This window comes from Pipistrellus kuhlii, unplaced genomic scaffold (assembly GCF_014108245.1).
Source record: "Pipistrellus kuhlii isolate mPipKuh1 unplaced genomic scaffold, mPipKuh1.p scaffold_m20_p_11, whole genome shotgun sequence".
Lineage (NCBI taxonomy): Eukaryota > Metazoa > Chordata > Mammalia > Chiroptera > Vespertilionidae > Pipistrellus > Pipistrellus kuhlii.
The window spans coordinates 23142353-23166992 of record NW_023425416.1 but is presented as its reverse complement, the minus strand read 5'-3'; the positions used below and the strand labels follow the sequence as shown (position 1 = coordinate 23166992).

Below are 24640 nucleotides of genomic sequence, written 5' to 3'. Positions count from 1 at the left end.
CAGAAAGCCTTGCGATACGCAGGCGTATCAGTGACAGAAGATGCATTTTTGCAACTTGGAAGGTGGAGAAAGTACCTGACCCCGGACTACGTTTCCCAAAAGTCCTTGCGGCGCGCATGAGCAGAGAGGCTGGAGATCGCGGGGCGGTAACATTGTAGCACATCCCCCTCGGGTTTTGGGCTTCACGCGCGTTTTCGCAACAGGCAGACAGGAGGTCCTCCGCACCCTGGCCGTGAACCCCTTTCCTACCTGAGCAGAGCGAGCCGGGGTGGCGAGCCGGGCCCCACCATGGCCGCGAACGTGAGTGTCCCCTGGCCTGTCGGGCCACACCCAAGCTTCCCCGTCACGGGGCCTCTTCTCTCCCGTGGGTCCATTTTGCTTGTTCGACTGACCCTCGTCTGCGCGCCCCGCTGGCTCCCTCTGCATGCTGTTTCTATAACCTTCCGGCAGCTAATCCGTCTGTTCGTTTCTCTTAGCCTGCCCAGACTCCGGACTCCTTTTGTCCGTATTCTTTGGGCGCGCTCTTGCGGGGAGGGAGACCCAGGAGGTGTTGCATTGGCATCCACTCGCGCGCGGCACCTCCCAGCAGCCCCTCCTTCATCCCCCTTACCGCCGGGGCCCTGGCTCCCAGATCGGCGGAGCTGGACGGGACCTCAGAGAGGGGGCCAGGCCGCGGGAAGGGTGGGGACGCAGATGCCGCCCAGGCGGAGCTGTCCAGCAGGGACAGACAGGGCTTTCTGCGCAGGCGACGAGCTCCCGCCCCAGGGGGCTATGTGGATCGAGGCTGTGATGCTGCAGAGGGGCACAGGTCTTGCTGCGAGCGGAGGAGTTAGGATGGCCGTAGGAGGGCGCACTTCCCTACTGGCTGGCCCCTCATCCTCCTAGTGTGGGTTTGGTCAGAGAGGTCCTGATGGAAGGTGATTCCTTTCCAAAGGCCGCCGGCCTCTTCCCGCAGCCAGCTTTTCTTAAGAGCCAGTCTACTTAAGTCCAACATTCATTCAACAAATCGGGTGGCCCTTTCCACCAGGGTACTGCCTATGGGAGAAGCCGGTGACTCACCACTCCCTTCCTCCGTGAGAGTGCTTCTGGAGCCAGCTGGGGAACCCAGCCAGCCCCAGACACTCCCTCCCTCACTCCACCTCCCTCTGTGGTGGCGTGTCCTACCCACTCTCTCCTGGCCTGTCACTCCCTCTCTCCAGGCCCCTGCTCTGTCTCCAAGGATCCTCTCTGCCTCCCACACCCTCTGTGAGGCAGAGTTTGTGTCACTCACAGCCTAGCCACTCTGCCCCAGTTAGAGCTGTCTTTCAGGCCTAGAAAAGCATCGGAGATGGTCCATGAGGCCCAGGGTCTGCCAGTGGAGAGGGCAGTCAGGAAACTCGCTTGCCCCCAAAGGTGGATTCCTATCTGCCCCAAACCCCCACCACCATATTTTACAGATGGGGACCTCCCCCAGCAGGGGAAGGCACTTGCCCGGGTCTCTCAGCCAGCTTGGCAGGTTATGTCAGGGAAAGGTGCTGAAAACGGCAGGCTTTGGAGCCAGACAGACCTGGGGGCAAACCCACTTTGCTTCTCTCTGCAGTGGGATGCGTTACTGGGAAGTTTATGCTTTCAACAGTGCCTGGTGTGAAGTAGGAACTTAATAAATGAAAAAAATTCTTCACAGTATAAGATGGTCCATGCTGGTGGGCAGAGACCATCTGGGGCATGTTGGGACCTGACTCTTGCCAAGGAATGTCGATGAATTTGGGGATCCTCTATTGCCAAGTCTTGGTTGCTTCTAGAGGGCACACAAACTCATCGACATTCCTTGGCAAGGGTCAGGTCCCAACATACCCCAGATGGTCTCTGCCCACCAGGATGGACCATCCTACGCTGTGAAGAATTTTTTTGTAGCCTGGTTTGTATCTAGGGGAGGAGCCACCAAGCCCTAGTGGGGTAGATCAGGGAGGTGACAAGATTTTTTAATCTGTGTAACCACTGTCCTGTCATAGGTACTGTTTACCATCTCCATTTCATAAACGAGTAAACAGGATCAGAGAGGTAGAGTAACGTAACCAGGGTTTCACAGTGATTTCCAGGGCCTGTGTGTTGACTTCTGTTCCCACCTCTCATTACTTTTGGGACTGGAAGGGTACGTGTCACTGAGGACACACATTATGCAGCCAACGTCAAGATGACTTTGAAGGGAAGGAAGAAGGCTCGGGAGGGTGCCTTTAGGTGTAGGGGTGGGTAGTGAGGATGAGCAGAGGAAGTCTCCATCATCCTGTTCAAAGGGAATTTGATTCAGAATGTGGACTGGGAGTGTCCTATCTCTACCCACCTTACCAGCAAACAGTAGTTAACTCTGGGAGCTGGGGAGAGGGGAGTATTGGCCAGCAGGGGCGCAAAGAGACTTTCTAGGGTGATTGACATGTTCTGTATCTTGTCCGGGATGTTGGTCAGATGGGGTATGTATTTGTCAAAACTCATCAGACTGTACACTTATTTACCATGTATATTAAAATGAAAACTGAGTATAAATAATGAAATTTATTTTAAAAACTAAATTTTATTCTTTTTTTTTTCTTCTTTTTTTCTTTCTCCAGTATTCTAATACGAGTAATAGAAGAGAACATGTCAAGGTTACGACTAACTCCCAACCAGGCTTCCTGGAGCGGCTGAGCGAGACCTCGGGTGGGATGTTTGTGGGGCTCGTGACCTTCCTTCTCTCCTTCTACTTAATTTTTACCAATGAGGTAAGTTGTTCAGGGTCTGTCTGTGCAGAGGGAGGGTCCCCATAGCATCAGGCGGCAAAGGCTGAGATCCAGAGGCTGGATTTAGTAATAAGGACTTAACTTTACACTAGAGGGAGGGAGATGTTGAACTCACCAGAATTCTTTGTGATTTGACACACACATCCCACCCCAACCGAAGTAAGCGAGAAGGGAGGGGATAGGTTACCACACCTGACATGCTGGGAGCAGCACCAGCTTCAGGCATGGTTGCATCCAGGCATTTATGCTGGGTCACTAGGAATCTCCATTTCTTCATCTGCCGCCTGTGTTTCTCTGTTGTGGATTTTTTTTGGCAGGCTCTTCCTTTGTGGTGGCAAAGGAATTCCAGGGTAATATCCAGTCAGCTTAGCAGCCCCAGAGAACAGAGGAACCACCTCCTTCTAAATGATTTTAGCAACAGTTGCAGGGAGATCTCTGAGTCCTGGCTTGGGTCTCTGTTCACTCTGAACCAGTCCCTGAGGCCAATGAACAAATGTTCTGATTGGCTAGGCCTGGGTCACGTGATTTGGACTGACACCCAAGTAAATCACATGGACTGAGTAGCGAAGGGGAGGAGAAAGCAGAGGAAAATGGGGGAAAGGGTATAAGGCAGACAAAACGGCAGCTAGCTCTAGCCTGGAGGCCGTGGGGTGGTGGGAAGAGGTCTGCCTGGGAAAGCAGGAACCTGGGTTTCAGTCCCAACACCGCCACTTGGTAGACCTCAGTTTTCCAGCTGCACAATGGGAAGGTCGGTCTCAGTGCTCTCTCAGGCCATGCTGCCCTGAGATGCTGCGTCAGGCTACGCCTGAGCTGTTAGAGCTCACTCCCCTTTGCTCACAGGGCCGCGCGTTGAAGACAGCAACCGCCCTGGCTGAGGGGCTCTCACTCGTGGTGTCCCCTGACAGCATCCACAGCGTGGCTCCCGAGAACGAGGGGAGACTGGTGCACATCATTGGGGCCCTGCGGACATCCAAGGTGCGTTTCACAGCGGTTGCTGACCCCCTGGAGGCGTGCGGCACGTCACTAGATACTGTTCGGTTGAGGATTTTGAAAGCATGGACACACACGGGTGTGATTACTGACCCCGCACTCAGCAGCTGTGTGGACCCATCACTTCTGAGTCTCAACATCTTCATCTGTAAATTGGGGAGAAAAATTGTGACAAAGCAGGGGGCCAGTTTTGAAGATTTGGTGGGATTAAGTAGCTAACGTCCTGCCACAGTGGCTGGCATGTGGCATGAGCTTTAAAATAGGTGCTTTAATGGTTATGATTGGCATGTGTGCCTAGGGCAAGGCTACTTAGGTACTCTGGTTACTGGGCCTTTCCAGGGTGTGAGGCACATGTCACAGGCACTGGGTGTCTAGAACGTGGGGAAGGCAGCTTCACTCCATTCTCCTACATCAGTGTTTCCCAAACTTTTGATATATATGTACTCCTTTTATAATTTTCGTAACGCTTAGTACCCCTCGTCAAAAAAAAAAAAAAAAAAAAAAATGGATGTATTAGGCGCAGCTAAGCACGGTGCAGTGCATATCCCCACCAAACTCCGGTGCAACGCGTACCCCCACCAAACTCTTCCCGTACCCCTGGGGGTAGGCTTACCACACTTTGGGAAACACTGTCCTACGTGAAGCAGCTGCAGAGTTCTCCGTCCTGTCCCATCCTGTTTCCTTTCTAGTCCAGTTTCCCCTGCGCCAGGCATGCTGGGCCGGTGTGTGTTTTGTTCTTTATGTGTTCATTTTGGGTTTGTTTGCTTCTCTTTGAAGCTCTTGTCTGATCCAAACTACGGGGTCCACATCCCGGCTGTGAAGCTGCGCCGGCACGTGGAGATGTACCAGTGGGTGGAGACCGAGGAGTCCAGGTGAGGCGCCAGCGAGAGAGGGTCAGCGGGGGGTAGCGAAGGTGCAGATGGCAGGGTAACATGCGGGTGGCTTTCACTATGACACTTCTGAAATTTAAAGTATGAAGTCTTCTGTCAGAGAAATGTCAAATTATCCCACAGTTAATGGTGAGTGATCTTTTGTTTGGAGGTGGCAGAAATCCAGTGCAGAGTGGCCTGAGCTGAAGTCATTACTGGTTTCAGGCCACAAACAATTTTGTGCCATGTGTTAATTCCATCTTTTCTCCCATGAGGGGTCATAAGTTTAAAAAAATATTATTTTTAATCCTCACCTGAGGATATGTTTTTATTGATTTTTAGGGAGAGGAAGTCAGGGGTGGGGGAGAGAGGGAGAGAGAAACATGGTTGCCTCCTATATGCACTCTGACCAGCTGAACCACCCAGCTGGCAACATTCCATCAGGTTTTTAAAATATATATATTTTTTATTGATTTCAGAGAGGAAGGGAGAGAGAGAGAGAGAGAAATATCAATGATGAGAGAGAATCATTGCTTGGCTGTCTTTTACACAGCCCCCTCTGGGGATTGAGCCCACAACTTGGGCATTTGCCATTGGCCAGAATCGAACCTGGGACCCTTCAATCCACAGGCTGATGCTCTATCCACTGAGCCAAACCGGCTAACCCCGTGGTTGGCAAACTGTGGCTTGCGAGCCACATGCGGCTCTTTGGCCCCTTGAGTGTGGCTCTTCCACAAAATACCAGGCCTGAGTGAGTCTATTTTGAAGAAGTGGCATTAGAAGAAGTTTAAGTTTAAAAAATTGGGCTCTCAAAAGAAATTTCAGTCGTTGTTCTGTTGATATTTGGCTCTGCTGACTAATGAGTTTGCCGACCACTCGGCTAGGCCAACATCTTGTTAGTTTTAACAGACGTCTTAGGGGGGACCCTCATTGGCCATGGTGGGGTCAGCCCCACCTGAGCCAAATGGACCATGAGTTGAGGGGCGGAGAGAGGCTGGGTGAGCCTGGTGCAGGGCACCTTTGGAGGGTCTCCCTGGGGCTGTCCTGGAGCAGCGGGTACAGCCCGATCTCTGGATCCAGAGAGAGGAACTGTGACCCTTGGTGTGAGCCAGGCAGAGGCAGATTTCAGCTCCACATGAGAAAGCACTTTTCTTGGGTCAGGAGCTCAAGGGCTGCAGCTGGCTGTCTGCCAGGGAGTGAGCAGCCTGTCTGGGCCTGTGCAGACCAGGCCTGCTCCATTTGGGCAGTTTGACTGGGTAGCCCCCGTTGCTTCAGCTGGAGATGCTTAGAGATGGGAATGTCTCAGGAGTGACGGGCTGACTCTGGACCTGTTGTGCTTTCCCGCAGAGATTATACTGAGGACGGGCAGGCGAAAACGGAGAGGAAGTACTCCTACAGTGAGTATAGGCCCTCGTTCTCCAGGGCCACATCCCAGGCCTGTTGGCAGACACTGGGCACATCCCTGCAGTGGGGACGGGCACGGAACCAGGTGTCAGGATCCCTGGGTGCTGGTGGTCAGAGCCCTGCTCTCCCATTCATCCAGCGAGGCTCCAGGAGATGCCCCTTCAGCCCTAGAATGGTCACAGGCTTGGATAAGTGGACCTCGGACATGTGACCACTGCTGCCATGGTTGCTGAGTTGTTCCCTCTTCCCACAACAGACCCTGAATGGAGGTCGGAAATCGTCAACAGCAGGAACTTCGACCGAGAGATTGGCCATAAAAACCCTAGGTGAGGTCTGGGCCCCCAGGCCTGAGTGCAGCCTTGGCTGTCACTGGTGTGTCTGCAGTCTTAGCTTCCTCATCTGAGTAATGGGACTGAGTTACTTCTGCCTCATGAATTGATTAAAGTGTTGGACACGTGGGCCACACTGTGCTCTGGGATGACCACCCACTCCATGGCACAAGACTGGCTGCTAGGTGGGACAGGTCCTGGGCACCAGGAACAGAGGCGAGACCCAACTTCCCTGACCCCAAACAAGCTACCCTCAAACAGGTCATGAATTTAAGGCCTGGACTGAGTGCCCGAAGGGATTTGCATGTGTAGTACCAGGGAAGCTTTGTTAACCGTTAGCCATGTTAACCACGGGGTAGGAGGACAGTCAGGAAGGGCTTTCAGGAGCAGTGGCATTTGATCTGGGCCTCTGTAGGATTTTGGATGGGGAGGTTAGCTCGGGGACGTGGGGGTGGAGCGGGCCTGACGTGAATGTGCACAGTGGGCTTAGATACTACCTGGGGCTGGGGTCAAAGGGGTGAAGTCCATGGAAGGTCCATCTGATGGCTGGGGGTGGGACAGGCTGGTAGGGGGTGTAGGCAAGAGGCTATGAGCTCTGGGAACAGGAGACAGAATGAGGATGTTCCATCCAGGGAAGGGGGACTTGAGATCATCCAGGGGATGGAGTTGCTGGTAAAGACAAGATGTCTGCATTGCCTGGCTGGTCTGGACTTGCAAGAGTCCCCTGGGTAGGGACCCTCTCCAGCACAACCCAAAGGAACTCAGATACTTCCACCTGGTGTCCTGCTTCACTGATAGCTCCCTCCCTCCCACAGTGCGATGGCCGTGGAGTCGTTCACGGCAACAGCCCCCTTCGTCCAGATTGGCAGGTTTTTCCTCTCGGCAGGTAAGTCTGTGGCCCCTTCGGATGAGCCATCAGAGGTTCTGTGCTTCCATTTAGCGACTGGTGCTCCAGCACTCAGCCCTTCTGTGGTTAAAGTGGCTCTGCTCCCTGGACATGGGATCAACCAGAACCTTCCCATGGATCATGTTTTGGGCTGGGGTCAGAGAGAAGGCAAATCTCTAGGAGGCAGGGACTCATGTAGAACACCCCCACCTCAGGAAGGTTCCTCTGACCCCTGGATTATCCCAGAGAATGACTGCCAGGCCCTGCTGTGGTGCTGGTGCCTGTTCTGACCAGGTGAAGCCAAGAGCCTTTCCTCGCGGGGCCCTGAGCCAGCAGTAGAGCCAAGGCCCTCCCTGAGGGCTCCACCCCTGAGCCCTACATGGCATCTAGCCCTGTGCCAAGGAGAGCGTGGTTCATCCCCCTCCTCACCAAGTTATTCCAAAGAGTGGATTTCAAGGGACAAGGCAGCATCACGGCCACAGTATCTCCTGGGGCTCTGTCCCTGTGGTTGACCCAGGAAGGTGTGAGAGAAGACACTGAGGACCCCAAATAACCAAAGTGAAGGAGGAGAGGCTGGGATCGAGGGCTTGGCCTGCTGCCATCTGCTCTGTTGCTCAGCTGTGCCCACCAGCCCTGGCCTCCAGTGTCTCCGTGCAGCTTGGGAGCCAGGCCTGGGCATGGGTAACCAGACCCAAGGTGGAATTGGTGCAGAGCCAAGACCATTCCCAGAGCTGTGGCCACTCTAACTGGACGGAGAGGGGACAGGGAAGGCTTCCTGGAGGAGAGGGAAGTGCAGTGGGGCTGGCGAGGGGCAGCTGTGGAAGAGCGGGGGCTGGAGAAGGGCACTGCGTGGGGGCCGTGCGCTGAAGGCCCTGAGGAGAATGGGCCAGGAGGGCAGCTGGGCAGGGCTGTGTGAGGGTGCGGTGGGCAGGATGTCAGGCTGAGGGCTTGGCAGATCAAGAGTGTTTCTAACCGCCCTGTTTCTCTCAGGCCTCATTGACAAAGTTGACAACTTCAAGCCACTGAGCCTGTCCAAGCTGGAGGACCCACACGTGGACATCATTCGCCGGGGAGACTATTTCTACCACAGTGAAAACCCCAAGTACCCAGAGGTGCACAGAGGGACCCGGACAGTTCAGATAGTGCAGATCAGGGCCCCTGAAGTACCTTCTCCCAGGAATGCACAGCAGTCAAGTTCTCGCTTAAGACTGATTCGATTTGGTGGAATCCACAGCTGCATTTGGCCAAGTGAATTGGAGGGGAGGGAGTTCTAGGTGATGGAACCACATGGGAAAAGCCATAGGGGTGGGAAAAGAGGGTGAGTGTAGGGGCTCGACAGTGCCATGGACCCAGGCCCAGGCCTCACTCACCCCCCTTTCTTCCACCCTGCAGGTCGGAGACGTTCGAGTTTCCTTCTCCTATGCCGGGCTGAGCAGTGATGATCCTGACCTGGGTCCAGCTCATGTGGTAATGTAACTTCTCCAGGGCAGACTAAGGCAGGGCTTCCCGGTCTCCCTGGGCATGGCCACAGTGGACAGCGTTGGGAATGTGGCTTTGGACCCTCCCTCTCCAGTTAGGCATGCCTCTGAGCAGTTCCAGAGGTCTGTGTCCCCTGAAGCCATCCAAGGATATCCGTTGCCCCCAGTTTAAGAACTGGGATGGCATCGGTCTCACTCACTTCCTGGTAGGCACACAGAGTAGAGGGGTGCTGAAGGGGTGGACTGGTCACTGTCTCGGCTCTCACGCTAAATTCTCTGACCAGGTCACTGTGATTGCCCGGCAGCGGGGTGACCAGCTAGTCCCATATTCCACCAAGTCTGGGGACACCTTGCTCCTCCTGCACCATGGGGACGTCTCAGCCGAGGTGAGTTGCTGCTGTCTGCCTCGGTGATGGAGGGACTGGTGTTTCCCTCCCTGCCACTTTTAATAAGGTTATTAAATAAGCACCTACTTCTAGAGGTCATGGCCAGTGGTACACTGGGCAAATCAGACTCCTTCACTGGCACGCAGTCTTGTGGGGGAGGGTGACTCATCAGTAAAACCAGTAAGGGAATATCATGAAGGGGAGGCAGATGCTTGGAGATAAACGGGCATGATGGGAAATCTGCTTTGACAGTGTCTAGAAAGGCCTCTCTGAGTAACATTTCTGCTCAGTGCCAAGTGAAGGGAGGGGGTCAGTGCTGAAAGTAGTCCAGGCAGGTCAGAGTTCACCTTGTTGGGAACATAAGGGTGTCCGTGTGGCCAGCACCCAGAGAGAGTGGTCAGGGAGGAAGACTCTGAGCAGGCAGGGCCCCTTGTGAGGGGGTGGATTCGGTGGGCAGGGGAGGGATCTGAGCTGCAGAGTCTCCGGATCAGGTGAGGGCAGCATCCGCCTTCCCCTCTGTAGAAGGAAGAGGGAGAGTCCTGCTTCTCAAGTCCCAAGGAGAAGGGGTACAAAGATGTACCAGTTAGTTCAGTTAGCCACTCTCCTCTAAGCAGGAAATCCTCCTCTTTGACGGAAAGATACAGCTTTCCCATTGTTGAGCATAGTGTATCACTGTGCACATTTTGTGCTTTGAATAGGATTGCTGGGTTTTGCATCCAGAAGGTCTTGAAAAGGGCAGTGGGCAGGTGTCAGCTTAGGCCCTCAGCTGTCATCCCTCTCACTTTAGCACCAGCGCTGGGGTGTTGCATGGGCTCAGCCTTCTCTAGCCAGGACTAGGGTGTGGTTGGGCTGCAGCTCAGGAGCCTGGTTACCAACCTCAGGGTGGAGCTGCCACCTCCCAGCCTGACATGGCATGAGTCACCCTTTCCTCCAGCAACTCTCAGGGCCCCCTGGGTAGTTTCTAATATTAGGGAGCCCTGTCCAGGCCTTTCCCTCTCTCCCAGAGCGCCAGCCCTGTCCCCAGGCTTCCATCCTCCTGCAGGCAAAGGCAGTGTGAGGTGCCCCCAGAGGAGTGGTGGCTCATGGCTTAGGTAACTCCCCAGGAGGGGAGACGGTGACAGTGGAGATGGGCAGGAGCTTCCTGATCACCCTGGGTCTCCAGCTCAGGGTCTGGGGTCTGATAAGCAGGGAGAGAAGGTCCTGAGCCAAGGAGGCGTCCTGGGCCCTTAGAAACCCTGGGAGTCAGGCTGCCCAGCTTTCAGTCTGGGGACAGGAGAGTGCAGTGTGGACAAGCATGGGCACTGGAGGTGGCCCCACCTCAGGCCCTGCTCTGCCTTCCGCTGGCTACGGGACCTTGAGCCAGTTGATTATCCTCTCAGCCTGTTGGCCTCTCTGTAAAATGGAAATTAAGAAGAAAAAAAAATTGCAATTATTCCTCCCATCTAAGTACTAACCAGGCCCGACCCTGCGATCGGGCGCGTTCAGGGTGGTATGGCCGTAGACCAATTATTCCTATCTTATTTGGTTGTGTGAAGATGATCCATTTTATTGAGCACCAGGGATATAGGGACAAAACAGACATGCCCTCAAGCTCATAGCTTAGCTAACTGCTTGGGTGAGACCCTGGGCATGTCACTTATCCTCACAGATACTCAGTTTCCTCTTCTGTAAAATGGAGATAAGTGTGCCTACCTCATCAAGTTATTTTAAGGATTAAGCACTTAGGACAGTTGACTGATAAATGGTAAGCAGAAAGTGTTAGCTATCAGTTAGCTATCATAATATTAGTATAGATAATGACTAGGTGGGCTCTCTGAAGAAATGGCATTTCAGCTAAGACTAGAGAAATGTGTAGGAGCCGGCGAGGCACAACTGGGCAAACATGCTCTCAGCAGAGCAACCGTATGTGCAAAGGCCCCAAGGCAGGAGGAAGTTTGACCGGTGCCCCAGTGGGGCTGAGGCGCAGCTGGCTACATGGAGAAGGTGGTGGTGGTGGCAGAAGCAGGGAGGCCTGTGGGGAGGAGGCTACTGAAGGGGCCCTGGTGAGGGGTTGACGGCGGTGAGAGAGGGTTTGAGGAAATGTGGACCCTGTGTTGACAGGACTTGCTGATGGCCAGAATAAGGGATGGTGAGTGGAGGAACAAGCCAAGTTTGACACCAGGTTTTGGCTTATGCAAGTGGGTGGGTGGTACCATTTGCTGAGATGGAGACGACAAGGAACAGGTTGGGGTGGAAACTCCAGTGTCAGTGTCAGATGTGCCAAGACATGCAGTGGATGTCACATAGGCTGTGGGAGCCATGGAGGTGAGGCCCAGAAAGATACACTCCTGGGAGAGAGTGTGGACTGAATAAGCCAGGGAATTTCAGCATTTAGAGGATGGTAGGAGGGAAGGAATGGAGGAAAACCAGAGAGGTCCCGGATGCCATGAGCAGTGTCAGATTAAGTCGGACACCATACACGAAGCATTTCCCATAGCACCTGCAGGCACACTCACACGTTCCCACTGTCATGGTTGTGGATAAACGGCCCCAGGAAGGCACTGCTGTCGTATGAGGGAGGGTCACGTTTATTCCAGATGAGTTGGCGGGGTGAGGACTCTTGAAGGAGCTGTCCTGTGACCCGAGGGCCTATGCCTTCCATAAAGATGTGTGTGCGCACCTTGCTGTGCTGTGCTAGGCGGGGAGGCACTTAGACCTGGGAGGGAGATGCGCCCTTAACCTTCCTCTGGTCTGTTCAGAAATGGCCAATGTCTCCTGCTTTGTTATGGTCCCCTCAGCCACCTGTCTGCTTTGTCCTACAGGAGGTGTTTCTTAGAGAACAGAAGAGCAACTCCATGAAGACATGGGGCCTGCGGGCAGCTGGCTGGATGGCCATGTTTATGGGCCTTAACCTCATGACACGGATCCTCTATACTCTGGGTAGGTGGGGGCCACGGGGGTGGGACTCTTGCTCGTCGTCGTCCTGTAGCCCTCTGTGCTTCCTCCATGCTTCTCACACCACCTGTCAGCTTTTCTGACCTGACGGTCTGCAACTTGGGGCAGGGAGCGGGCATCTCCGAGTACGTACTCCATAGCTCTGGGATGAAGGGCCAGCCTTCGCAGTGAGCGGGACCTGAAGTCTTATGTCAGAGCTCTGGACCTTGGGCCATCCTCTTTCCCGTGTTAGCTGCGGTTCTCTCGCACCTCTTTTGTAGTTTTATGAAATATTTGCCAAACAGGAAACACTAAAATATCGTTATACTTTTGGGCTAGATTTGGGATAGCCAGCAATTCTGGGGCACAGGGAGAGTTTGCTGCTCCCATAGCCCGAGGCTGGCACCAGTGAGCCCAGTAGTTGCCCAGTGTGGCCTGTTCAGGACCTAGTGCCCAGCTGACTGAGTAAGGGCGGGTGTAGACTGTTGCAATCAGAGGAATGGGAGGACGGGACTTCAGAGGACTTTCCATCTGAGCCTTTACTCCAGTGAGTCCCTGTCCAGTCAGATGACTCAGCCTTCTCTGAGCCCCAACAGAAACCTTTTCCCCACTTACCATTCCAGTTTGGGAGAGACCTGGCTGCAAATACCCCAGACTGTCAGAGCAGGGAGGGCCACCTGCCTCGTTTTATGGATGGGGAAACTGAGGTACAGGGAGGGGAAGGACACTTCTCCAAGGTTTTCTTCGGATAGATGATTTGTGCTCAGAATGGCACTCAGCCCCGCACCAGGCTGGGTCACTTGGGCTACTGCTGAGTTTCATTCAGGAGAGATCTGCATTTGAACAGAACCCTCCCTCTTTCCTCTGCACTAAGCTCATCGTGGCTGGGTGACCTGGACAGGCCTTTTTTCTCTCAGAGACTCTGTTGTCCCATCATCAAAGAGAGAAGGTGGGAGTCTCTTTCAAAGGGCCCTTTGAATCTCTGCCTGCCTGTGTTCCTCTGATTCTCTCCATATCTGAAATGCTGACATTGTAGATTCAGAACAGACTTCAGAGGATGGAGAGATCCAAAGTGCAGGGTGAGTGATTCAGGAGCCTGCAACACAAAAGCATTCATTCAGGAAGAATTTCTGAGCGCCTGGAGTGTGCAGGACACTGGTCTGAGCCTGACCATATAATGAATAGGGCAGACAAGGTTCCCTGTCCATTCAAGGCTCAGAGCCATGGCTTAGAGCTAAGGCTCTGGGCTCAGACATCTTGAGTTTAAGTCCTGGCTCTGGCGCTTTCTAACTGTAAGACTTATGGCAAGTTAAACTCCCTGGGCCTCGTGACCTTGTGGGTAAAATGAGGTGAGGAATAGCACTGGCCTTCCATTGGCTTGGTGGCCCAGTTGGTTGGAATTTTGTCCTGCACACCCAAACGTTGGGGGTTTGATTCTCAGTCAGGGCATATAACCTAGGTTATGAAGTTGATCCCTGGTTGGGGCACTTATTGGAGGCAACTGATCCATGTTTCTCACATTGATGTTTCTCTCAAATCAATAAAAAATATATCCTTGAATGTGGATTAAAAATAACACAAAAATAATACCAGCCTTACAGGGGTTAGGCCTATGGGTTAGATGAGATGGTACAGGCAGTGCCTGACACATGGTCCACAGTATAAAACGTGAACTGTACTTCTTATGAGGGCCAAATAGGGGTGCTACCTGAGAGTAGACAAAGATGAGCCGTGGGGTGGCCTGCAGGATCCGGTAGTCAAGGCAGGGCACCAGGGCTTCCTCTGCAAACCAGTGGCACAAAACCACTGGGCCTCCTGGGAACTCAGTGGAGATTCCCCCAGTGGATAGCAGCCATGGGATGCTGGACAGGCCAGGAACAGGGTAGTTCCAGATGGATTTAGCCGGATCCTAGACTTCATACTGGGCCTGTGAGAGCCTTGAGGCAGGGGCCAGCTAAGGCTAATTTGTTTCCCTCAGTCCATGCAGAGCTGGGCATGGAGATAATTGGTAACAACCTGGTGCCTGAATGAACAAACATCTCCAGGAGTGGCTGAGGGGCCCAAATAGGCACCCACAGAAAAGTCTGCCCAGTCTCCTTTGTGTGTACAGTAAATTTTGTGTGTACAGCAAAATTTGCCACTGTTGCAGTCAAATGTCTTTTTGTTGTTGTTAATCTCACCCAGAATTTTTTCCATTGATTTTTAGAGAGTGGTGGTGGTGGTGGTGGGGTGTGGGGAGGAAACATTGATGTGAAAGAGATACATTGACTGTTTGCCTCACATATGTGTCCACTGGGGCCGGAAATTGAACCTGCAACCCAGGTACATCCTTTGACCAAGAATCAAACTTGTGACCTTTTGGTGTGTGTGTGTGTGGGGGGGGGGGGAGGGGGGGGCGGTGACAAATATTGTAACCACTGAGCACACCATCCAGTCTTTATATTGGCTTTAGATTGATTTCAACACGCAGTTTAAAGTTCACAGAGCACTGGTATATGCCTTCTCCCGGGAGCAGTGCACAGCGGGCGGCTCAGCCTGTGCCCAGCCACGCAGCTCAGGAGGGAGGGCTCCTCTTTCGGATCTTTCAGCCCTCACTAGGAGGTATTAGCCTTCCACCAATGACCCTCTCCTCCCCTTACTCACCTGGCATCAAGGGCTCATCCTTGTCTGGAGACAGGAACCATCTGCTGACTTTTGAGACGTAGAACATGGCGTCCTCGAAGCCTCACTGCCTTTCTTTTCCCCACAGTGGACTGGTTTCCTGTCTTCCGAGACCTGGTCGACATTGGCCTCAAGGCCTTTGCCTTCTGTGTGGCCACCTCACTGACCCTGCTGACCGTGGCTGCTGGCTGGCTCTTCTACCGGCCTCTGTGGGCCCTCTTCATCGCCTGTCTGGCCCTGGTGCCCATCATCATTGCTCGGACACGGGTGCCAGCCAAAAAGCTGGAGTGAAACAGGCCCTGGCACCCATTTGAGTTTCAGGATCCAGGTCTCCTCCTGCCCCCTTTTCTGACCCTGCTCTGCACCAGAGCATGAGTCCACACTGGTTTTTGATTCTGCACCTGCTCCACTCTTCAAGGGGCCAGACTTGGCAGCATGCACTTACGTCAGGTTTGGTGTTCATCTGTTAACGTCTCTCCACCCTTTCTTGCCAGTGAGCTGCTTTGATGGGCAGAAGGCAGCTCCTATCTGGCAGCATGACAGGCGTTCTCCCGCTTGTGTCCCCCTTCTCCTGGGACAGTGTGGCTGGTTCACATGCTTCATCCCGCCGGTGTCTTCAGATACCGAGGTGACACTCAGAGACCTGCTGCCTTACCCGCTTCTGCCTCTGCTCCTTGGAGATGAGTCCAGGCTCTGCCACACCATTAGCCGCTCCCTTGATACTAAAGGGCCACCTTTATCAGCTGTCTAATCGGTGCTGTATTGCCAAGACAGACGAAGCCCATACATACCCTCCAAAGCAGGGACGCTGTAAACCCAGTTTGTGGCTAGAACTAGATTTGGTACTTCAAAAAAGCAAACCTACTAGCTATGTCCTAAGGGAAATTGGACATTTGTGGGCTTCACACTTTTTATGGTTTGGCAGAATCTTCTTGGTGTATAGTATCTCCAAAGGCTCTGAGTTTTTATTGCTTCACTTCATGTGAACTCTCCTACCCCGAGGGAGTTGTTAAAAACGAGATTTGAAAAGCAAATCAGAAAACCTCCTGAATGACTAATATTTCAGACTGTTACAGAAAAAGACACCCTTTAACCTGTTAGAGGTTAATTCAGAGCATAGGTGTTAAATGGGGCTGTGACTTATCTGGTTAAAAAAAAAAAGTTCCCGTTGTCAGTATTGTGTGTCACTGGGAAGCTTTAAGATGCTTTTGAAATAAGTGTTACAAAATGATTTGTCTCCCCTTCTGGGAAGAGGTGGGGAATATCTACAAGGCAAAGCGTTTCCTTTTATCCTGTAGCATCAGACACTTCCTGTGCACTTGAAGAGTTCTGAGCTTTTAGTCAGCTGTTAAAGGAAAAGATTGGAAGCTTTATTATCCTGCGCTCCTTCATATGACCCCATCAGAATCAAGCTCGGAGGCCTCAGGTTTGCTATAGATGTGAGTGCCGGCCTCACTCCTTTCATCATGGACTTCTGATACAGTGGCTGGGCCTCCATGGCTGCTTCTGCTATTCATTTTATCTGTTAAGAGTCTGCCACTTTGTTCCTCCAAAATAAAATCTACCCACACTTAATCAACTTATTTCCCAACTACTCTCACACCCTTTGAAAGATAAAGAAGGTCCTAAAAAATTCTTTGTATAGCTTTTACTTTATCTTTTACTACTTGGAAATTGTTCTACCTTGCCGGGAGTGGTTGCTTTAGCAAATAACTATCTGGTGGTTGAAAAGGGGTCAGAACTTCTGAAATCAGTGATCTAATAGTCTCTCCTGTAGTCCTGGTATATCTGTTACAGATTCTTCATGGTAAAGACAGCTGGCCCCACAGATGATTTATCTGGGTTTAAGGACTGAAATAGTTCCCTGCAGTTTCATTGAATCTCTAAATCGGGTGGAGAATGTCCTGCCCACAAGCCATATAAGGCTTGAGAAATAATTTGGTCTGGCCCTGCCAAGGCATTAGGGGTGAGTTAATTAAATGTTTGACCAGATATAGCAGGATAATGCTTAAGTTGATAATTTTGTGTGGCCTGCAAATGATGTTATAAATATTCAAATGGCTCTTGGAAGAAAAAAAGTGTCCCACCCATGCTCTCAATCCTCAAAGGATACTTTTGGAAAATACAGTACAGTAAACCCTCGATTTAACGGACTTAAAGTATTTAATGGACAAAATTTCCAGTCTGTATGTCAGGTGAAAATTAACCCCTTCTCAATTAAAAAATGCTTTTAACCAAACGTTGCTTACAGTTAACAGGTTCTTTTTGTTGTTGTTGTTATTCACTGTTATTTTTAATAAATCTTAGTGAATAGGCCTTATGCTAGAAAAAAAAGTAATTTTGATTACATAAATATTACATATCTACAACTATGATCTACATATTTAAATCTAAGAATCAGTGTTTGTAAATAATGTTTGGTGAATGATGAACACGTGATCACACCGCATGGAGCAGTAATTAGTTCTGTTGTCGCACAGTGTCACTTTCTGCAGCAGTTTTAACGCCCAAGTTCTGACATACACTAAGCCAATCCCATCAGTGGAGACTGGTGAATGTACACATTTACTAGATCTATTCAGTATAAATTTAAAATTACAATAATACATGTAGGAAACTTCTGTGAAATTAAATTTTTCATATATACTTAATTTTAATTAAACTTGTCTACCTAAAAGAAAACAGGTAAACTAATTTGTCAATTTTTTAATATGCATTAGGGAAACCTATTTTATTATATAAATGGGCTTTCAGCATTAATGAACACACCCTTGCCCAAATTAGTCCTTATATCGAGGTTTTACTGTATATACAAAATTTTTGGGATTTGATCTGTGTAAGTTTTCCTAGCATAAGATTTTAAATTACTGCCAATTTCAAGTGTTCTTTAGGAGCAAAATAATGTTAAGAAATATTTGATGCCTTGGAAAAAATCATGAAATTTTTATTCTTTGTATTTTTTATAGAAAAATCAAAATAAAATTCTAAGTAACTTTTATAGGACATTGCCATTGTTCCTTTTGTTGTTTCTGTATTCTTTCTGAAACTTCTATCTTAAAGAATTCAGCTGTAAAACTCAGTACAAATCATATGATTTTTAGTATCAGTTCTAAGTTGTTTTTAGTTGTTAAAATATATATATATATATTTTATATATATATATTTTAAATATAAATAAATAATATAAATAAAAAATATATATATAATATAAATATAAATAAAATATAAATTATATATATATATGTATATATTTTTTTTTTAAGGGCAGCTCAATATTTTTAGCACTTAGAAGTCTTAAATATCAAAGCCTACTTTGTTTTGGATGCATTCAAAGTGAAAGATTCATACTTCACCCATCTTCAGAATTGTACTAGAAGACAGGATGGAGCCACAGTCCAAAAGGCATCATTGGCTTTGGGTTGGCACAGACCTGAATTCCAGTCTCAAGTCTGCCACTGACTGGCTATGTGATGCTGGGAAAATCAATACTCTGAGCCTCAGTTCCCTCATCTATAAAATGGGAACAATGCCATTATACCCCCACAAGTTTGCTGCGAGGAGTGACAGAAAGACCATGAAATGCCAAACATGTGACATTAACTTTTAATTCTTTTTTGCCTCCTGTTCGGAAGCAATGGACTGCTGTTAATTATCCACCCTTAAGTTAACAATTTGAATAGTTCTTTTTAGATATTACAAGATTTGAAGCAGGTGAGCGAAAACTTTCCAAAACCTATTCTTGTATTTCAAAACTGAGAGTTTTATTTGACTTCCATAGTGCCTCCTAGGAGCTGACCTCTGCCTGGAAAACAGGTTGGTTTGGGGAGACAGGATGATGCTCCACTGAATTCCCAGAAAGCAAGTTGCTTACCTCTTTTGAGGAGAGGAAGGGGTCTGGTGCAGGAATAGTGAGGTTCTGCAGTTTCCATGGCAACCCACTTGTTTCTCAGCAAGTCTTCCTGCCAGCCTTTTTTTTGCATATGAGTCATGCCTCAAGTGTTTTGTTTGTTTCCCTTGGATAAAACTGATTCAAATTTTTATTGGCTCCGGTCAAAGATTAAATAATACCTCCTTGCTTAAACATAGAAAAAAAAAATCCATGTATGTAAGCCCCCCAGCCTACAAGAAAACAGAACTTATCTTTAATGTAGTTTTGACATGTACAAATCACAGCATGTTTTCTTCGCTGATAGAAAATCTGAAAGAAAATGTAGAGCTGAGTCTTTTTAGATAAATGCTTTATTTTTTTCTCAAAATGTTATTCTAAATACCTACAGTGCCATAGAGCTTTATAAAATTTGTCCAGTAATGATTCTAGCCTTCGGCCATCATGAAATGTAACTTCGAAAAGTGGATCCCAACAATACCAGAATCTGAGTTGACATGTGATCCCCATGCTATAAAGAGGCAGCATTCGTCAGTATTAGTAAACCTGATTGAGGGAAAAGGAGTGGCCTGCAGAGAGAGGGTCTGAAGTCTGTAAGAGGCGAGAGCACCAGTGTCGGACAGATGAAGAATCTGGAAGAAAGGATTGGTCATTCCTAATGTACCATCATCCGAAAATTCCCCAGGGGTCTCTCTAAAAAACGGACTCATGTTTCAGAAGATGGGAAGAAGCTGGTCTAAGTGTACCAGGGTCTCCAGGGATGGGTTCCATAGCTCAAAACATAGGGTGTGGGAGCAAGAAACTTGGAAGGCTCTATGCTGAGTGAATCTGAGAAGGGCTGGGGCCACACTAGACCTGCAGCACCACCTCAATTTTTCCGGATCCTTGTCTGCAACCCACGCTGCTTGTTTGCTTTCTCTGTGGAGATACCATGGCCTCAAGGCCTGGGTAGGTGTCGGGCCCAAGGGCCAGATCCTGCCATGAGATGGCCCCTCACATCATAACCTCTCAAACGGAAACAGGTGGGAAGCCTCTGCCTTTCCCCTTCTGGTTCTCTTCGGGCACTTCGGCTTCTGCTCTTCTTGAGCTTCCCGGTTCTGGGGCCAGGAGGCAGCCAGGATCTTGGCTGCTGCTGCTTTCGAGCTGGGTCCTTCCTCTTCATCAGAAGACAGCCCAGCTCCTGCTGGGTGGGGAGTTTCTGCTTCACTCTGCAGAGGTGGGGCAGTGCAGGGAAACATAGGCCCCGGGTCAGTAAACACCCTCAAGAGGCAGTAAAGCTCCTATCAACAGGCTGCTTGGAGCTGCGAGGCTCGGAGGACGAGGGAACTGCACGGGGCTGGGGGAGAACTAGGGCCTGTCTTCCTGTGTCTTCCTCAGACTGGGGACTCATCCAAGTAGGTGCTGGTAACTTATAAGCTGAGGAAACACCAAGATGTCCAGGCAGGAAACTACCCTCAGGGAGCGTACAATCAAATCTAGGAGGTCATTACTGACTGGTGCTTTGCATGTATTACTTCAATTCTGAACAAAAGTGCCCAGTGCTCTGAGGAGATATTCCTTGAACTTGGGGCGGCAGCTGGATGCAGAGGGTGAGAGCACAGTGCTAGGAAGGGACCAGTCAGGCATGAAGCCCAGTGAAGAGGTCATTGATGGGATTTGAGGGAGAAGCATGACAAGAATATTTTTTAAAGGCAAATAGGCAGCATGTGGAGTAGGAGATGTGTGGTCGCAGCTGCTCCCAGGGCATTTTTCTGCTGTCTCTGATCCAGCACTGGCCACACCACATGACTGTGTCGGGCCTGCATGTCAAATCCGCACCTGTGTCCAGAGGCTGGCCTGCCACAGGGCAGGTGCTGCGAGAGTATTCCTGTCCTGGGGGATGATTGCAGGCACTGAGAGCACACCCGGCTGAATGGTGGCTCACACACAGAAGTACAGGCCTCGTCTCCTAGCACCAGAGCACGCACCTCCTCGCTTGTGCAGATAGGAGCAGAAAAGGGGATATTGGGGCAGGGCTGGGGCCAGAAGAGGCAGCTGAGGCTGACTCCAGGGACACCTTCCCCAACAAGGTAAGGGGACAGGTCTATGGCATCAAACATAAAGCTGACTGATCTGTGATTTGACATCTAGGCAGAATACGGGCCAGTGATTTCTGAGTACCCCTTTCCACCCCAAGCTAATCTTCTTTATGAAGGCCCCACACTGACCTTGGCCCCATAGCGAAGCTTCAACCTCTCCCTGATGAGCAATCCCTTAGCCAGCAGCTTCCAGTTCTCGAGCGCCCTCTTCTCCCTTTTCTGCAGCAAAAAAGACGACACAGGTAAGCATAAAATATTGAGTACTGCTATTTTCAGGAAAAATAAGATGGAACCTGTGAAAACACACACACACTTTAGGTTACATCAAGTCTCAGTTTTAAGATTTGGAATGATTTATAAAAGGCATGACAGGCATAAAAAGAAAACCCTTTTAAAAATTATTTTCGACTCCAAAATTTTTCGGGGAGGTTCTTCAGACCTGGACCACAGACAATTCCTTTTGACAGAGGCAAGTGGCGTCAGCAGTCAGGGGCTGGGACCCAGGCAGACAGGGGATTCTGAGGTGTAGGAAGGATTTTTTTCTCCAGTGCTAGCTCCCTACAGGGCCCTCCATGGAGGTGGAGCCAGAAAGAGCTTCAGAGTGCACAGACTCTCCTTTATAGCTGCTGTAAGCGAGGCACTGCCCGTCCAGGGTGCTTGCTTTCCCCTGCCATTGTGCTTCCCCACCCCAAGCCCCGCCCAGGCCAGCCCTTGCCAGACTGCTCACCTCCTTCTCCTTCTTTTCAATGAGTGCCTGCTCATTTTCCCAGGCGGCCAGGAGCACGTCTCTGTATTCCTCGCAGACTATGTACCCGTCAGTTCTGTGGGGATGTAACACGGGTGGACTTTCCCCGAGCCCGGTTCCTGCTCTCTCCTTTCCGCCTCCCAGTGCGGAGGACAGCAGGCCGCTCCTAAGCTCTGAGGACTTCCTGAGCCGGCGGGTCCACAGTCCTGGCCATAACGGCTAACAGGTGCCGCTCGTGCAGAAGGAAAGCCTGTGGACCTGGTACTGCTTCTTCCGGGCCCTGCCTAAGAGCTGGGAAAAGAGCCCCTGCCCAGCCCCACTACGTGCAGGACAGAGGTCACCAACCAGGAAGGACGCTGACCCCATTAGGTCACCTGTGACCACCCCCAGGAAAAAGTGTTTTAATCTAACATTATTAGGGGCTGGTTTCACTTTTAAGTGTAAAAGTAAAAGGTAACGTGCTAAGGCTGAATTTGCAGATTCAGAGCCACTGGACCTCCCCCTCCCCCAGACCCACACCAATTTCCCACCCACTTCACCGTGACCTCCTGCCCTCCTTCCAGTTTCTAGGGAAGACCCCTCACGCACATGGGATGGGAGTATCCTTTGTGGAAATCGAAGCCGGTGACGGCCGGGACGCAGTCGATGCCCAGCTTACGAGCCACGCGGTTCAGGTTGGGCAGATTCAGCTGAACACAGCCAACAGGCATCATGCTGGGCAGGAAGAGGTACACGTTCCCAAATTCATTCCGGGGCACCTGCAGAGGTGGGCATGCCAGGTCTGGCCAGCTGCAGAATGAAGCGGCCTGGTCCGGACCCACTGAGCGCCGCCCTCACCTTGCCGTCCACAGCCACGGGGGGCTGGTACTCCTCCGTCTGCCACTTGCCAAAAAGGCCCAGGTCATTTTGGTCCTGCAGCTGGGGCTCGGCAAGGCGGGCTCTGCGGGCCCGGTTGGAATAGCCTTTCACCATCTGCACCAGAGGGAACAGCCAGTTTACAACAAAGGCTTCCACTGCCTGAGTGCTCACTGTATAGCAGGCCCGTGGGCAGGGCTTTGCACCTGTTACAGAACAAACCAGCAAACCCGGGATGGGTGTGCCTTTTATCGCCTTGAGTACCATTAGCACGAGTACCACCAGCTAACTGCTACAGAGTGCTCCCCTGTATCAGGCACTGTTCTCAGTGCTCTGTGTGTATTTAATATTTTCAGAGTATGACTGATGGTGGGTAACAAACAACAGACAGCAAAACCACAGATAAGGGGAGGATTACTGTACTTTGTTCAATACTTTCATCACTGAAATGGAAATTGGAACTCAAGAAATGAGGCCACTTAATATCCCATGGCCATTAGAATGACATGGCCAGGATTTAACCCTAGAAAACTAACTGTGCCATGTACCCTGGAAGGCACTGATAGTTTGGGACCCCAAACACACTGCATTACCGATGTCTAATGGTTAATACCAACATTTTTACTGGGAAGTGAGGGGGTAAAGGGAGCGGAGAACTGGCGAGGAGGAAAAGGTTGTGTAACTTTTCTGAGGAGTGGCACAGGCGTGGGCTAAGTATGGGCTATTTGGCCTGGGATGCTTTTAGTGCAGGGGCTGGCCAACCTTTTCTGTAGGGTCACATACAGCCTTTGTTGCATATTCTTTATTTCTCCCTTTTACAATCCATAAAAAAATGTAAACGCCATTCTGAGACAGGACCTAGGTTGGATGTGATCTGTGAGCTGTGGACTGCTGACTGCTGTTCTAGTGGCCACTGATGCCAGGGAAACTGGGCACACTACCTCTGTCACCCTGTGGGAATGACAGTCCCTTTCTCAGGAGCCACTCATCCAATGCTGTTAATTAAAGGGAGAGCCAATGAGTATCTGTTACAGACACACGGGGACACCGGTTGTTAGGGGCAGAGAAAGGGCAGTCTTTGTTCTTCAGGAGCACAGGCTCCTGTAGGGAGACAGAGAAGACTACAATTCAGTGTAAGGATTAGAAGGCAGAATGGCGCCCACAGGCAGGACCCCTTGCCCAGCCCTGAGGATGGAGAGGATCAGACAAGCTGTTCAGAACAGGCCCCATCTCTCTGAGTCTGAAAGGGCAAAAGAGGACTGGTCAAAGTGAAAAGGACTGAGGGAAAGGTGTTTGGAACCATGAGTATTTGGGACTGCTGAAATAGTCTGGCATGCAGGAGGAAATGTGGCCGGAAAAAAGGCGAATCTAAGAGTAGCACATGTTTTGTGCTTCATGAAAGACATGACTCTGAGTAGGGTGAGGGTGGGCTACCCAGGAGGTGTCACATGCAAGCCTGTGTTTCAGAAAGATCCCATGACAGTGACATTGACAATGAACTGAAGAGCTGAAGGTGGCTGTGATCCAAGCAAGAGAAGACAGGGGGCTGGACAGTAGGTTTCAGAACAAAAGGAGGACCTGAGATTTGGGATTATGCTAGAACTGTGCTATTATAATAGCCATGAACATTTGAAATGAAATAGTCACAATTGAGATGTATTGAAAGTAAAATATTAGATTTCAAAGCCTTACTAAGAAAAAAATGTAAAATATCTCGTTAACATTCCAAAACATTATATGTTGAAATGACAGGATTTCAAATATATTTGAAAATATTTAAGTAGCCAATGTGTATGCATAAAGCAGGGCTTTGGCCTCTTAGAGCAAGCAACTCAGTAACAGTTCCAATCTACATGGCCTTTGAGCAGGCACACACACCAGGAGTCTGAGGGCTGCCTTTTGGTGTAGATTTCTTGCATGCTCTGGACAATCCATCTCTTACAAATTCTTCATTCAAGTTAGACATCATTTAAATGCTTTTCTCCTTCTCAAGCTAGGAAAGCAGACCTGGGTTCCTATCCTGGGCCTGCACTCAGCAGCCCTTAGACTTCACTCCTCTGCACTCAGCTGTTCCACTCAGTCTCGGTCCTGAGCCTCCCGATGCCCTCGTCTGGAGGGTGCCCACCCCGCTCCGGTTACCTTGTAAGGCACTTCTCCAAGCCTCACCACTCTTCCTTGTTTCAGCCATGTGTCCCTGGAGTGCAGGGTTTGCACGCAATCCCTGCCGAAGCCAACAGAGGGAGACAAAGGAGAGTCTGTGATGGAGCACAGTATGGAGAGAAACCCTGAGGACCCGGGTGCTAATAGGACCTCCCAGGAGCAAGAGCACAGCCTGTGTACTCTTCTCAGGCTCTGCTCCTGAGGAAGCCAGGGACCTGCCTCAGGCAAACAGTAAACTTGGACTTCC

At 50.5% G+C, this 24640-nt stretch overlaps 2 protein-coding genes across 5 annotated transcripts in view; one reads left to right on the top strand and one right to left on the bottom strand.

Annotated features, from left to right (window-relative positions):
* Nucleotides 1-125: 125 nt before the first annotated feature.
* On the top strand, nt 126-24640 carry TMEM43 (transmembrane protein 43). Of its 2 annotated transcripts, none has more exons than XM_036431253.2 (12): nt 126-300; nt 2586-2735; nt 3594-3728; nt 4521-4615; nt 5960-6009; nt 6273-6342; nt 7161-7231; nt 8222-8343; nt 8624-8698; nt 8994-9095; nt 11897-12014; nt 24418-24640. In XM_036431253.2, exons 1-12 carry the CDS (start codon nt 289-291, stop codon nt 24492-24494), a joined length of 1077 nt encoding a protein of 358 aa, XP_036287146.1. In that variant the 5' UTR covers nt 126-288; the 3' UTR covers nt 24495-24640. The 2 variants fall into 2 exon arrangements, with proteins under 2 accessions (XP_036287146.1, XP_036287145.1); XM_036431252.2 differs by lacking the exon at nt 24418-24640 and adding an exon at nt 14758-17667 and having other exon boundaries at nt 128-300.
* XPC (XPC complex subunit, DNA damage recognition and repair factor) overlaps nt 18891-24640 on the bottom strand; it is a 28399-nt gene continuing 22649 nt past the window's right edge. The window contains exons 11-17 of one of the 3 annotated variants that reach the window (XM_036431236.2): nt 24373-24454; nt 22216-22350; nt 21967-22136; nt 21361-21454; nt 20763-20852; nt 19529-19763; nt 18891-19496 (exon numbers count right to left, since the gene is read on the bottom strand). In XM_036431236.2, coding sequence (XP_036287129.1) covers nt 19554-19763; nt 20763-20852; nt 21361-21454; nt 21967-22136; nt 22216-22350; nt 24373-24454 — 781 coding nt within the window. In that variant the 3' untranslated portion in view covers nt 18891-19496; nt 19529-19553. Of the gene's footprint in view, nt 19764-20762; nt 20853-21360; nt 21455-21966; nt 22137-22215; nt 22351-24372; nt 24455-24640 lie in introns of those variants that run through there. The other 2 variants (XM_045579222.1, XM_036431237.2) reach the window with 2 other exon arrangements.

What these genes read in the sequence shown, in the direction of transcription:
- TMEM43 (XM_036431252.2), top strand. An exon ending in ACCTGGGTCCAGCTCATGTG is followed by an intron (nt 8,699 to 8,993) that starts GTAATGTAACTT and finishes TTCTCTGACCAG; the next exon opens with GTCACTGTGATTGCCCGGCA. An exon ending in ATGGGGACGTCTCAGCCGAG is followed by an intron (nt 9,096 to 11,896) that starts GTGAGTTGCTGC and finishes TTTGTCCTACAG; the next exon opens with GAGGTGTTTCTTAGAGAACA.